This window comes from Pristiophorus japonicus, chromosome 8 (genome assembly GCF_044704955.1).
Source record: "Pristiophorus japonicus isolate sPriJap1 chromosome 8, sPriJap1.hap1, whole genome shotgun sequence".
Taxonomy (NCBI): Eukaryota; Metazoa; Chordata; class Chondrichthyes; family Pristiophoridae; genus Pristiophorus; species Pristiophorus japonicus.
This window is the reverse complement of record NC_091984.1, coordinates 218,244,274-218,259,172: the sequence shown is the minus strand read 5'-3', so window position 1 is coordinate 218,259,172 and position 14,899 is coordinate 218,244,274. Positions and strand designations below refer to the sequence as shown.

At 44.3% G+C, this 14,899-nt stretch overlaps 1 protein-coding gene across 1 annotated transcript in view; it reads left to right on the top strand.

Moving 5' to 3' along the window:
* The first annotated feature begins 5,184 nt into the window (after nt 1-5,184).
* The window catches only part of p2rx2 (purinergic receptor P2X, ligand-gated ion channel, 2), a 99,138-nt gene continuing 89,423 nt past the window's right edge, over nt 5,185-14,899 (top strand). The window contains exons 1-2 of the mRNA XM_070886376.1: nt 5,185-5,324; nt 13,823-13,970. Coding sequence (XP_070742477.1) covers nt 5,185-5,324; nt 13,823-13,970 — 288 coding nt within the window. The remainder of the gene's footprint in view (nt 5,325-13,822; nt 13,971-14,899) is intronic.

Below are 14,899 nucleotides of genomic sequence, written 5' to 3'. Positions count from 1 at the left end.
CATAGATCGCAGTGTGGGCTGGCCTGTGCTGCCCTGGGCCCTCGCCTCTTCCGGGCCCGGGACCATGACTCTCCTGGGCCCCGATCTCTCACCGCTCCTCCGCCACAATCATTCGCTGCACCTCCACCGTGAACTCTCGCCGCTCCTCTGCCCTGACCTCCCTCTCCTCTGCTGTACATAGGCACCGCCGATGGTCCTGTCCACACTCCTTGATCAGCGTAGCACCCCCGACCTGCGAGGAAACACCAGCAGCAGGTCAGGGATAAAAGGAGCCAAGTGGAGCGGCACTGGACAGTGTGGCGCCCCCAACCTCCGAGGAAACACCAGCTTCCGGCTATACTTGGGATAACTCGTATCAACAATGTCTCGTCAACAAAACCGCCCGCCAGCACAGGAAGGAAGATCACAAACAGATCAATCGGCAGTGGATGGGTTAAAGTTGCTGTGTAGCAGGAAATTGTTCTGCCCAGGGATTTTGAAGGAATTCAATTATGGAGCGTTTCTGAATTTAATTACTGCAGTGCTAAGCTAAGTGCATTCCATTGCCAGAAAGTTCCTGCATTACTGAGTGAAAAGGATCTGAGATCATATCTGTGCAATTTCCTAGAATCGGTGTTGTCGCTGGGAAGATTCGGGCAAGTGTGATATTTACGTGTGAATGTTAGAATAGGAAAACATCTGACATGCGGCTAGCTCGGTTTTGCAATGCATGTGACAAGCTTGAACCCATTGGATTCAGGATGGGAGTGGATCATGTGCCAGGAGTTGGGGACACTCTGAAAACTCTATTTTATAGATGCTTTAACAGCCACCAGGAAAGTCTGCATTGAAGTAGGAATTATATTTATTGCTCTAAACACTTGATTATCCAGTTTTTGTTCATTTGTTTTCAATTTTCCTCACTCCACACCATCTCTCCTGAAAGCACAGAATCATAAAGGAATTATGTATTGAGCATTGAACCTGGGATCTTCAGAGTTCCAAACAGTTGGTTCATTTAAACTCTTGAGAGAGAATTGCTTTGTAAGGAGGAAGAGGAGCAAACAGGAGAGTGGGGTTAGACTGAATGCTTCATGGGGAGTAAAACACCGACACAGGTTTGATGGACAGAATAGAATGTTTCTTTGCTGTAACATTCTTTGATCTATGTAAATAAAGATTGGAGAGCATCCAGTTCACTCCAGATTTTGTGCTTTGTATAAATAAAATAACTTGCATTCATATCGACCTTTGGGAATCTTTCAGTCAGAAGGTTGTGGGTTCAAGTCCTGCTCCGGAGACCAGCAAAAAATCTAGGTTGACACTCCATTGCAGTGTTGAGGGAGTGCTGCACTGCCTGAGGTGCTGTTTTTCGGATGAGACGTTAAACCGAGGTTCCATCGGCCCTCTTGGTTGGATGTCAAAGACCCCATGGCACTATTTTGAAGAAGAGCAGGGGAGTTCTCTACAATGTCCTGGACAATATTGATCCCTCAACCAACATCACTAAAACAGATTCTCTGGACATTATCTCATTGCTGTTTGTGGGAGCTTGCTGTGCACAAATCGGCTGCCCTGTTTCCTACATTACAACAGTGACTACACTTCAAAAGTACTTCATTGACTGTAAAGCACATTGGGACGTTCAGAGGTTGTGAAATGTGCTAGAGAAATGCAAGTCTTTCTCAGCCTTAAGATGACCTAAATCGCTTCACCACCAATGATCTTTACTGATTTTCTTCAAATTTACCCAGATTTTATAAGGTCAATTTTCTCTCCCTGATTGTATCCAAGTTTTTGATGCTACAAATAGAATCTGAAAAACACCCATTCAGCCATATTTTTAAAATCAACAATAAAAACTGACTTCAATGAACCTTTAGACTGCCTTACAGTAATTTAACAGGGAACTTGACAATTTCCTGAGAGAGGAGGACATCTCTGCTATTTGGGAGTAAGTTACTGGTTAGTTGTAACTGTGATGAGCCATTGGCAACTCTGGCCACCTGGAGTTCGCTTGATTGTCTTCGGGAGTTGGAGAGGAATTTTCTAAAGTTTTTCTGAATCGTCCACAATTTAAAAAAAAATGTTTTGCCTCCCTCAGCAGATAGCGTTGCTAGGGGTGGGTGAATGGTGTGCAAGATTGTACCATGAAATGGTTAGGGCAGGCTTGATGGAACTGATCTTCTTGCCAAGAATACACTGGGGAAGACATGAGTAAGATGCCATCCCTAAATTATGATAACTCAGGTAGAATTAACACGTAGAAGTTGGGAACAGACCATGCGACCCAACCAGTCCTTGTCGTCATTTACCCTTCACGTGATCAATTGAGGAACAGTGGAGGACTTTTAAGGAGCTCTTTCATAGTGCTCAACAAAAATATATTCCAGTGAAAAAGAAGGGCGGTAAGAGAAGGGATAACCAGCCGTGGATAACCAAGGAAATAAAGAGTATCAAATTAAAAACCAATGCGTATAAGGTGGCCAAGGTTAGTGGGAAAATAGAAGATTGGGAAAATTTTAAACAACACCAAAGAATGACTAAGAAAGCAATAAAGAAAGGAAAGATAGATTACGAAGGTAAACTTGCGCAAAACATAAAAACGGATAGTAAAAGCTTTTACAGATATATAAAACGGAAAAGAGTGACTAAAGTAAATGTTGGTCCCTTAGAAGATGAGAAGGGGGATTTAATAATGGGAAATGTGGAAATGGCTAAGACCTGAAACAATTATTTTGCTTCAGTCTTCACAGTGGAAGACACAAAAACCATGCCAAAAATTGCTGGTCACAGGAATGTGGGAAGGGAGGACCTTGAGACAATCATTATCATTAGGGGGGTAGTGCCGGACAGGCTAATGGGACTCAAGGTAGACAAGTCCCCTGCTCCTGATGAAATGCATCCCAGGGTATTAAAAGAGATGGTGGAAGTTATAGCAGATGCATTCGTTATAATCTACCAAAAGTCTCTGGACTCTGGGGAGGTACCAGCGGATTGGAAAACAGCTAATGTAATGCCTCTGTTTAAAAAAGGGGCAGACAAAAAGCAGGTAACTATAGGCCGGTTAGTTTAACATCTGTAGTGGGGAAAATGCTTGAAACTATCATTAAGGAAGAAATAGCGGGACATCTAGATAGGAATAGTGCAATCAAGCAGACGCAGCATGGATTCATGAAGGGGAAATCATGTTTAACTAATTTACTGGAATTCTTTGAGGATATAACGAGCATGGTGGATAGAGGTGTACCGATGGATGTGGTGTATTTAGATTTTCAAAAGGCATTCGATAAGGTGCCACACAAAAGGTTACTGCAGAAGATAAGGGTACGCGGAGTCAGAGGAAATGTATTAGCATGGATAGAGAATTGGCTGGTGAACAGAAAGCAGAGAGTCGGGATAAATGGGTCCTTTTCGGGTTGGAAATCGGTGGTTAGTGGTGTCCACAGGGATTGGTGCTGGGACCACAAATGTTTACAATATACATAGATGACCTGGAAGAGGGGACAGAGTGTAGTGTAACAAAATTTGCAGATGACACAAAGATTATTGGGAAAGCGGGTTGTGTAGAGGACACAGAAAGGCTGCAAAGAGATTTAGATAGGTTAAGCGAATGGGCTAAGGTTTGGCAGATGGAATACAATGTCGGAAAGTGTGAGGTCATCCACCTTGGGAAAAAAAATAGTAAAAGGGAATATTATTTGAATGGGGAGAAATTACAACATGCTGCGGTGCAGAGGGACCTGGGGGTCCTTATGCATGAATCCCAAAAGGTTAGTTTACAGGTGCAGCAGGTAATCAGGAAGGCGAATGGAGTGTTGGCCTTCATTGCGAGAGGGATGGAGTACAAAAGCAGGGAGGTCCTTCTGCAACTGTATAGGGTACTGGTGAGGCCGCACCTGGAGTACTGCATGCAGTTTTGGTCACCTTACTTAAGGAAGGATATACTAGCTTTGGAGAGGGTACAGAGATGATTCACGAGGCTGATTCCGGAGATGAGGGGGTTACCTTATGATGATAAATTGAGTAGAGTGGGTCTTTACTCGTTGGAGTTCAGAAGGATGAGGGGGTATCTTATAGAAACATTTAAAATAATGAAAGGGATAAACAAGATAGAGGCAGAGAGGTTGTTTCCACTGGTCGGGGAGACTAGAACTAGGGGGCACAACCTCAGAATACGGGGGAGCCAATTTAAAACCGAGTTGTGAAGGAATTTCTTCTCCCAGAGGGTTGTGAATCTGTGGAATTCTCTGCCCAAGGAAGCAGTTGAGGCTAGCTCATTGAATGTATTCAAGTCACAGATAGATAGATTTTTAACCAATAAGGAAATTAAGGATTGCGGGGAGCGGGCGGGTAAGTGGAGCTGAGTCCATGGCCAGATCAGCCATGATCTTGTTGAATGGCGGAGCAGGCTCGAGAGGCTAGATGGCCTACTCCTGTTCCTAATTCTTATGTTCTTATAGGGGTTGAGGTGAATAGCACACGTGCCATTAAGGAGGAGTGAGATAAGTACATGAGGGAGAAAGGAATAGAGGATATACTGATGGGGTTAGATGAAGTAGAGTGGGAGGGGGCTGGTGTGGAGCATAATATGGACACGTTGGGAGGAAAGACCTGATCTGTGCCGTACATTCATCGTAATTTTTTGCAAATCCATGTGGTGAAGAGATGACCTCATCGAGGTATTAAAGACTGTAATTGGTGTGGTTAAAATAGATTCAACTCATCACTTCCAACTAAATTGCCGGAGGAGGTAGGAAAACAAGTTCAAACTTGTAAAAGGCAAATTAAGCCTGGTTTGAGAAAGTATTCTGCCCAAAGAATGGTCAACTCCTGCAATGGGCTAATATAGGCATAAAAAAAACTGGAATTACTTAAGAAACAATTAGACTGGGGAGACTTCGGGATCTTAATGGAAACTGGGGGCTCAATCATCTTATGGGTATCTTTCTTGTGATCGTATGAAACTTTTTGAAACGGAAAGCTTGAATACTGCGGGTGTCGCTGTTTCTGCTGTGATTGTGGTGGGGAGGAGGTGGTGGGAGGAGATTGAGAAGGGAGCCGGGGATGTTTGAAGTCAGCCAACCATCAAACTAAAGAGGACGGACAGCGCTGGGGGTGAGATAGAAAGATACATCCTGACAGGCTGAAGATCTCGCCGGAGCCAAAGAGGACTCAATCCAGATTTCAGCAGGATTTAAAGACATGGGCTACAGGGAAACGTTCGCTCTGTACTGGGAAGAATTTTGGGATTACGAAACTCCCAAAGTCGTGGTGGTAAAAAACCGAACTTTAGGAATTATCTACAGAGTTATTCAACTTGTGATCATACTGTACTTCGCCGTGTAAGTACGTCCGAGAGTTTAGGCGGTTGTCATCAAGTTTGAATCGAATAAATTAATTAAAATATGACACGGTTTATTTTTGCATCCAAGGATTTGATTTTCTGACGAAGGGTTAACTCTCTTTCTCTCTCCACAGATGCTGCCTGACCTGCTGAGATTTCCAGCATTCTCTGTTTATATTTCAGATTCCAGCATCCGCAGTATTTTGCTTTTGATTTGATTTTCTGACAGGTCGGAATTGAGTGTCTGTGGAGTAAACTCATTTATAAAGCTGTGCTTTCAATATAACTTTGCTCAAACTTGAACTGTTTTCAGCTTGTTACTGAATCATTTCCGACCCTCAGCCCTCGCAGTAAAGTCTGATGTTGAACGTTAACAGATTTTATCAATACTGAATTTTGCTCCAGTTGAATATTCAGGAGGAGGGTCGCTGGGGCTTCATTCAACTCCAGGGCGCCAGGAGTCGGCTCTCTGGACTGTGGGTGCAAGTTTCATGGCTTGTTGTAGAGGTTGCAGTTCAAAATAAATAAATATCTGGGTTTCATCGGAATGTTTCCTAAATCTAACGAAGCGGCAGTTTGGTTGTTTTTAATTCATCACGTGTGCTCCCGTGAGGGAAAAAAAATCACCCTGTGAAATATTCCCAAAGATCTGGAGAAAATTCCTGCTGATATGAACATAAGAACATAAGAAATAGGAGCAGGAAGAGGCCATACAGCTCCTCGAGCCTGCTCCGCCATTTAATACGATCATGGCTGATCTGATCATGGACTCAGCTCCACTTCCCTGCCCGCTCCCCATAACCCCTTATTCCCTTATCGGTTAAGAAACTGTCTATTTCTGTCTTAAATGTATTCAATGTCCCAGCTTCCACAGCTCTCTGAGGCAGCGAATGCCACAGATTTACAACCCTCTGAGAGAAGAAATTCCTCCTCATCTCAATTTTAAATGGGCGGCCCTTTATTCTAAGATTATGCCCCCTAGTTCTAGTCTCCCCTATTAGTGGAAACATCCTCTCTGTATCCACCTTTATTGAGACTCTGTTTCTGCCTGCGACCACAAGAGAGGGACTGACCCAATCTAACCCGAGTTAGCCCCGTCTGTTTATATTTTCATTAAGATTGTTGCTATGAGTTCACATTAAGGTGCATGTTTATGTCTAACACGGGCTAGACTTGGTTAGAATGGCTAACGCCGGCAAACCCCAAATCTGCCCGCTGCTTGCCCTATTTAACCCAGAGTAACCCTGGCTCGGCATGTCTAAAGTACAGTGCATTGCTTTGTGAAGTATGGCTAGTTTTAAAATTCGGCATTAAAAGATATTTTTCTCTTGCTATCTTGACCTCTCGTGCTGCCGTTCGCTGGCTGTGATGATGTGGATGGAGCTTATGAGCCAGCTGAAAGTATAAGCCTGAATGAATTGTGGGAGTAACTCATTTGTGGAGTCATCCTTTTCTCTGCCTCTGCCACCCTACTATAACAACAACGTGTATTGACGTAGCGCCTTTAATATAGTGAAGCATCTCAAGGTGCTTCACAAGAGTATTATGAGATTTTAAAAAATTTACATCGAGCTGTATAACTAAAAATTAAGGCAGGTGATCAAAAGCTTGGTCAAAGAGGTAGGTTTTAAGGAGCATCTTGAAGGAGGAAAGAGAGGTAGAGAGGCGGTGAGGTTTATGGAGAGTGTTTCAGAGCTTGGGCCCAGGCAACAGAAGGCACGATCACCAATGGCTGATCGATTATAATCAGGGATGCTCAAGAAGGCAGAATTAGAGGCGTGCAGACATCTCGGGAGATAGGGAGGTTATAGAACAGAGATAATGAACAGGAGTGCCTGTCTGTAGTGCCTGTATCCAACTGTTCTGGGCAACTGTTCAATGTCACCAATACTATTACCTCTCTGTATGCCCCTCCCCCCACCTACCCTGTTTTTTCCTTACCGCAAGCTCCAACATTAACTTCTTCTTTGGGGAATGGGAAGATCCAATCTCCAGTTGTCTCCATGGATGCCCATCCATCTCTAATGCTATGTAAGAACAAAGCTTCCCCGAAAACAAAATGCACTGGATTCATTGCGAGAATCCACAAGGATTTGCTTTTAATTTTACAGATTTTCTCCCCTCTTTTCCTGAAGGACTGACTCATTATGGGATATGGTGCCGGGGTGTTCACAGCCCTCTGGTACACCGCCCAAGTGGTCCATGTGTCACATACTCACTGAGCTTTTGGCAGGAATAGCAACGAGTATTCTCATAAGGTAACTGCTGTAACCCAGTGTTTACATTAACATACATTTTTTTTGTAATTTCCAGCCATGTTTATTAATTGTATTTAAATTCAGTTTTGTTAAAGAAATTATGTTCACGTAACATAGAATTACATAGACTCTACAGCACAGAAACAGCCAAATGAGCCACACCAGCCTCCTTCAATGCCACTTCAGCTTATCCTACCAGCATATCCTTCTATTCCTTGCTCCCTCATGTGCTTATCTAGCTCCTAGTTAAATACATCTATGCTATTAACTTCAATTACATAAGAATTAGGAACAGGAGTAGGCCATTCAGCCCCTCGAGCCTGCTCCACCATTCAATAAGATCATGGCTGATCATCGACCTCAACTCCACTTTCCCACCCGATCTCCATATCCTTTGATTCCCCTAGGGTCTTTGGATATTGGCTGGGGGAGGGATGTGTCCTCTCTGACTTCTGAAGTCAAAATGTATCATGTTACAATGTGCAAAGTTAGGCTGCGCAGTTCCATTTACACATTCCAGAGAAACTTCAGGGTGTGGCTAATCCTCCAAGGGGACCAATCAGCAAACTGGTAGCAATACTGTGGAGGAGGATATCCTGGAGTGTATAAGGGATGGTTTTCTTGACTAATATGTCGAGGAACCAACTAGAGAGCAGGCCATCCTAGACTGGGTCTTGTGTAATGAGAGAGGATGAATTAGCAATCTTGTCATGCGAGGCCCTTTGGGGAACAGTGACCATAATATAGTAGAATTCTTCATTAAGATGGAGAGTGACACAGTTAATTCAGAGACTAGGGTCCTGAACTTGGGGAAAGGTAACTTCGATTGTATGAGACGTGAATTGGCTAGAATAGACTGGAGAATGCTACATAAAGGGTTGACGGTAGATAAGCAATGGCAGACATTTAAAGATCACATGGATGAACTTCAACAATTGTACATCCCTGTCTGGAGTAAAAATAAAACTGGGAAGGTGGCTCAACCGTGGCTAACAAGGGAAATTAGGGATAGTGTTAAATCCAAGGAAGAGGCATATAAATTGGCCAGAAAAAGCTGAGGACTGGGAGAAATTTAGAATTCAGCAGAGGAGAACTAAAGGTTTAATTAGGAGGGGGAAAATAGAGTATGAGAGTAAGCTTGCAGGGAACATAAAAACTGACTGCAAAAGCTTCTATAGATATGTGAAGAGAAAAAGATTAGTGAAGACTAATGTAGATCCCTTGCAGTCAGAATCAGGTGAATTCATAATGGGGAACAAGGAAATGGCAGGCAAATTGAACAAATACTTTGGTTCTGTCTTCACTAAGGAAGACATGAATAACCTCCCAAAAATACCGAGGGTCTAGCGAGAAGGAGGAACTTAGGGAACTAAGGGAAATCCTTATTAGTCAGGAAATGGTGTTAGGGAAATTGATGGGATTGAAGGCCGATAAATCCCGAGGGCCTGATAGTCTGCATCCCAGAGTAATTAAGGAAGTGGCCCTAGAAATAGTAGATGCATTGGTGGTCATTTTCCAACATTCCACGGACTCTGGATCAGTTCCTATGGATTGGAGGGTAGCTAATGTAACCCCACTTTTTAAAAAAGGAGGGAGAGAGAAAACAGGGAATTATAGACCGGTCAGCCTGACATCGGTAGTGGGGAAAATGCTGGAATCAAATATTAAAGATGTAATAGCAGCGCATTTGGAAAGCAGTGAGAGGATAAGTCCAAGTCAGCATGAATTTATGAAAGGGAAATCATGCTTGACAAATCTTCTGGAATTTTTTGAGGATGTAACTAGTAGAGTGGATGAGGGAGAACTAGTGGATGTGGTGTATTTGGACTTACAAAAGGCTTTTGACAAGGTCCCACACAAGAGACTAGTGTGCAAAATTAAGGCACATGGTATTGGGGGTTATGTATTGACGTGAATAGAGAACTGGTTGGCATACAGGAAGCAAAGAGTGGGAATAAATGGGTCCTTTTCAGAATGGCAGGCAGTGACTAGTGGGGTACCGCAAGGTTCAGTGCTGGGACCCCAGCTATTTACAATATAAATTAATGATTTAGACGATGGAATTGAATGTAATATCTCCAAGTTTGAAAAGATGACACTAAGCTGGGTGGCAGTGTGAGCTGTGAGGAGGATGCTAAGTGGCTGCAGAGTGATTTGGACAGGTTAGGTGAGTGGGCAAATGCATGGCACATGCAGTATAATGTGGATAAATGTGAGGTTATCCTCTTTGGTGGCAAAAACAGGAAGGCAGATTATTATCTGAATGGTGACAGATTAGTAAAAGGGGAGGTGCAACGAGACTTGGGCGTCATGGTACATCAGTCATTGAAAGTAGGCATGCAGGTACAGCAGGCAGTAAAGAAAGCAAATGGCATGTTGGCCTTCATAGTGAGAGGATTTGAGTATAGGAGCAGGGAGGTCTTACTGCAGTTGTACAGGGCCTTGGTGAGACCAGACCTTGAGTATTCTGTGCAGTTTTGGTCTCCTAATCTGAGGAAGGACATTCTTGCTATTGAGGGAGTGCAGCGAAGGTTCACCAGACTGATTCCCGGGATGGCAGGACTGACATATGAAGAAAGACTGGATCGACTAGGCTTATATTCACTGGAATTTAGAAGAATGAGAGGGGATCTCATCGAAGCATATAAAATTCTGACAGGATTGGACAGGTTAGATGCAGGAAGAATGTTCCCGATGTTGGGGAAGTCCAGAACCAGGGGTCGCAGTCTAAGGATAAGGGGTAAGCCATTTAGGACCGAGATGAGGAGAAACTTTTTCACCCAGAGAATTGTGAACCTATGGAATTCTCTACCACAGAAAGTTGCTGAATCCAGTTCGTTGGATATATTCAAAAGGGAGTTAGATGTGGCCCTTGCGGCTAAAGGGATCAGGGGGTATGGAGAGAAGGCAGGAGTGGGGTACTGAAGTTGCATGATCAGCATGATCATATTGAATGGTGGTGCAGGCTCGAAGGACCGAATGGCCTACTCCTGCACCTATTTTCTATGTTTCTATGTTTCAATCAGAGAAATGGCTGCCATTCAGTTAGTACAAATAGTTGCATCCAAAAATAAAAGTTGTTTTTGTTGTATTACATAGCGATTTTTTGCTATTAAGCCAATTTCAAAGTGCTTCCAGTCACTGTAAAATGTTCCGAGGGACTTCTAACAATGTACTCTTTTCTTCATGACGGTCCTTCTAACAACAACAACAACAACTTGTATTTATATAGCGCCTTTCATGTGGTAAAATATCCCAACGTGCTTCACAGGAGTGTTATAAAACATAATTTGACACTGAGCCATATATGGAGAAATTAGGGCAGGTGACCTAAAGCTTGGTCAAGGAGATAGGTTTTAAGGATTGTCTTGAAGGAGGAAAGATAGGTAGAGAGGCGGAGAGGTTTAGGGAGGGAATTCCAGAGCTTGGGGCCTAGGCAACTGAAGGCATGGCTACCAATGGTTGAGTGATTATAATCCGAGATGTTCAAGAGGGCGGAATTAGAGGAGCGCAGATATCCTGGGGGATTGTGGGTCTGGAGCAGATTACAGAGGTAGGAAGGAGCGAGGTCATGGAGGGATTTGAAAACGGATCAGAATTGTAAAATCGAGGCGTTGCTTAACCAGGAGCCAGTGTAGGTCGGCGAGCACAGGGGTGTTGGGTGAGCGGGACCGAGTGCAAGTTAGGACATGGGCAGCTGAATTTTGGATGACCTTAGGTTTACGCAGGGTGGAACAATTCCTCTTTGGCAACAGGAGGAGGAACAGTAGAAGCAGCAGAGGATGGTGCAAACAGAGCTGCAGCTGCAGGGAGTGCAAATAGAAACATAGAAACATAGAAAATAGGTGCAGGAGTAGGCCATTCGGCCCTTCTAGCCTGCACCGCCATTCAATGAGTTCATGGCTGAACATGTAACTTCAGTACCCCATTCCTGCTTTCTCGCCATACCCCTTGATCCCCCTAGTAGTAAGAACCTCATCTAACTCCTTTTTGAATATATTTAGTGAATTGGCCTCAACAACTTTCTGTGGTAGAGAATTCCACAGGTTCACCACTCTCTGGGTGAAGAAGTTCCTCCGCATCTCGGTCCTAAATGGCTTACCCCTTATCCTTAGACTGTGACCTCTGGTTCTGGACTTCCCCAACATTGGGAACATTCTTCCTGCATCTAACCTGTCTAACCCCGTCAGAATTTTAAATGTTTGTATGAGGTCCCCTCTCATTCTTCTGAACTCCAGTGAATACAAGCCCAGTTGATCCAGTCTTTCTTGATAGGTCAGTCCCACCATCCTGGGAATCAGTCTGGTGAACCTTCGCTGCACTCCCTCAATAGCAAGAATGTCCTTCCTCAGGTTAGGAGACCAAAACTGTACACAATACTCCAGGTGTGGCCTCACCAATGCCCTGTACAACTGTAGCAACACCTCCCTGCCCCTGTACTCAAATCCCCTTGCTATGAAGGCCAACATGCCATTTGCTTTCTTAACTGCCTGCTGCACCTGCATGCCAACCTTCAATGACTGATGTACCACGACACCCAGGTCTCTTGCACCTCCCTTTTTCCTAATCTGTCACCATTCAGATAATAGTCTGTCTCTCTGTTTTTACCACCAAATGGACAACCTCACATTTATCCACATTATACTTCATCTGCCATGCATTTGCCCACTCACCTAACCTATCCAAGTCGCTCTGCAGCCTCACAGCATCCTCCTCGCAGCTCACACTGCCACCCAACTTAGTGTCATCCGCAAATTTGGAGATACTACATTTAATCCCCTCATCTAAATCATTAATGTACAGTGTAAACAGCTGGGGCCCCAGCACAGAACCTTGCGGTACCCCACTAGTCACTGCCTGCCATTCTGAAAAGTACCCATTTACTTCTACTCTTTGCTTCCTGTCTGACAAATAGAAGGAGAGGGGCTTGTGGGAGTCCTTAATCTTTCAACAGAGTTTACAGATCTGGCAGTTTTCTGAGGAGCAGTGCATCAGGGGGCTGCGCTTCTCGAGGGAATATATTCTGCATTCTCTTGGCGACGAGACTCAAGGTGCTCAGCGCCCTCCCGGATGCACCTCCTCCACCTAGGGCGGTCTTTGACCAGGGACTTCCAGGTATCGGTGGGGATGTTGCATTTTATCAGGGAGGCTTTGAGGGTGTCCTTGAAATGTTTCCTCTGCCCACCTGGGGCTCGCTTGCCATGCCAGAGCTCCGAGTAGAGTGCTTGCTTTGGGAGTCTTGTGTCAGGCATGTGAACACCCTGTTGCTATCAAGTTTTCTACTGGTTGAGAGATGCTGACATGACAGTCAGTTTAGTGTGAAACAAGAACAAAGGCCTCTTTTGAAGGTAGTCACACTTGCATCAATAGTAGCTGGTATTGGGTTAAGTGGAAACAACCTCTCTGCCTCTATCTTGTCTATCCCTTTCATGATTTTAAATGTTTCTATAAGATCCCCCCTCATCCTTCTGAACTCCAAAGAGTAAAGACCCAGTCTACTCAATCTATCATCATAAGGTAACCCCCTCATCTCCGGAATCAGCCTCGTGAATCGTCTCTGTACCCCCTCCAAAGCTAGTATATCCTTCCTTAAGTAAGGTGACCAAAACTGCATGCAGTTCTCCAGGTGCGGCCTCACCAATACCCTATATGGTTGCAGAAGGACCTCCCTGCTTTTGTACTCCATCCCTCTCGCAATGAAGGCCAACATTCCATTCGCCTTCCTGCTGCAACTGCAAACTAACTTTTTGGGATTCATGCACAAGGACCCCCAGGTCCCTCTGCACCGCAGCATGTTGTAATTTCTCCCCATTCAAATAATATTCCCTCTTACTGTTTTTTTTCCCAAGGTGGATGACCTCACACTTTCCGACATTGTATTCCATCTGCCAAACCTTAGCCCATTCGCTTAACCTATCTAAATCTCTTTGCAGTCTTTCTGTGTCCTCTACGCAACCCGCTTTCCCACTAATCTTTGTGTCATCTGCAAATTTTGTTACACTACACTCTGTCCCCTCTTCCAGGTCATCTATGTATATTGTAAACAGTTGTGGTCCCAGCACCGATCCCTGTGGCACACCACTAACTACCGATTTCCAACCGGAAAAGGACCCATTTATCCCGACTCTCTGCTTTGTAAGCCACCACCACAAAAGAAAGAATAAATAACTAGCACACGTATTGCTTAGTGTGCGAGGTTAACTCTTGAATTAATAATTCTTGTTTCTGATTGGTGCAGGTATGTTTTCATCATCCAGAAGTCATACCAAGAAAGAGAGAATGCTCCTGAGAGCTCCGTCATCACCAAGGTGAAAGGGGCTGCAACCTCAAATTCCTCCTTGGGAAGAAAAATATGGGATGTTGCAGAATATGTCAATCCACCAGAGGTGAGGGCTGGACGATACTGATTCTTGCAGGGGTACATTCCTATTGGTGCTAGTAGCTCTAGGGTGTTTTCAAGTAAAGAACGAAAGAAAGACTTGGATTTATGTCGCGCCTTTCACGGCCACCGGACGTCCCAAAGCGCTTTACAGCCAATGAAGTACTTTTGAAGTGTAGTCACTGTTGTGGTGTGGGAAATGCAGCAGCTAATGTGCACACAGCAAACTCCCACAACCAGCAATGTGATAATGACCAGATAATCTGTTTTTTTATTATGTTGATTGAGGGATAAATATTGGCCAGGACAGCGGGGATAGCTCCCCTGCTCTTCTTCGAAATATTGCCATGGGATCTTTTATGTCCACTTGAGAGAGCAGGTGGGGCCTTGGTTTAATGTCTCATCCGAAAGATGGCACCTCCGACAGTGCAGCACTCCCTCAGCACTGCACTGGGAGTGTCACCCTAGCTTTTTATTTGTGCTCAATTCCCTGGAGTGGGACTTGAACCCACAACCTTCCGACTCAGAGGCGAGAGTGCGACCCACTGAGCCACGGCTGTCATGGGAGCCTAGATACTCAGTACTATTCAAAAGTGGAGGAAATTAAGGCCAAGGAAATACTGCCCTCTGCTTATGTGAATCTCACCAGCAGGAGTCCCTTCACTGTGATCAGGAGCAGGATATTTTCCCTCCCTATGACCAACTATAGCCCCTCAACTGGCAATTCCAGCTGAGATCAGCTATCACATTTTGGGATCCTTTGATCATTTTTTCACAGAAAGGATTCGGAGAAAAAAAAGTATATTTAAAGAAAGAGAAACAAACTTGCATTTATATAGCGCCTTTCACAACCTCAGGACATCCCAAAGTGTTTTGCAGCCAATTAAGTACTTTTGAAGTGTAGTCCCTGTTGTCATGTAGAAAACAAAATAGGGT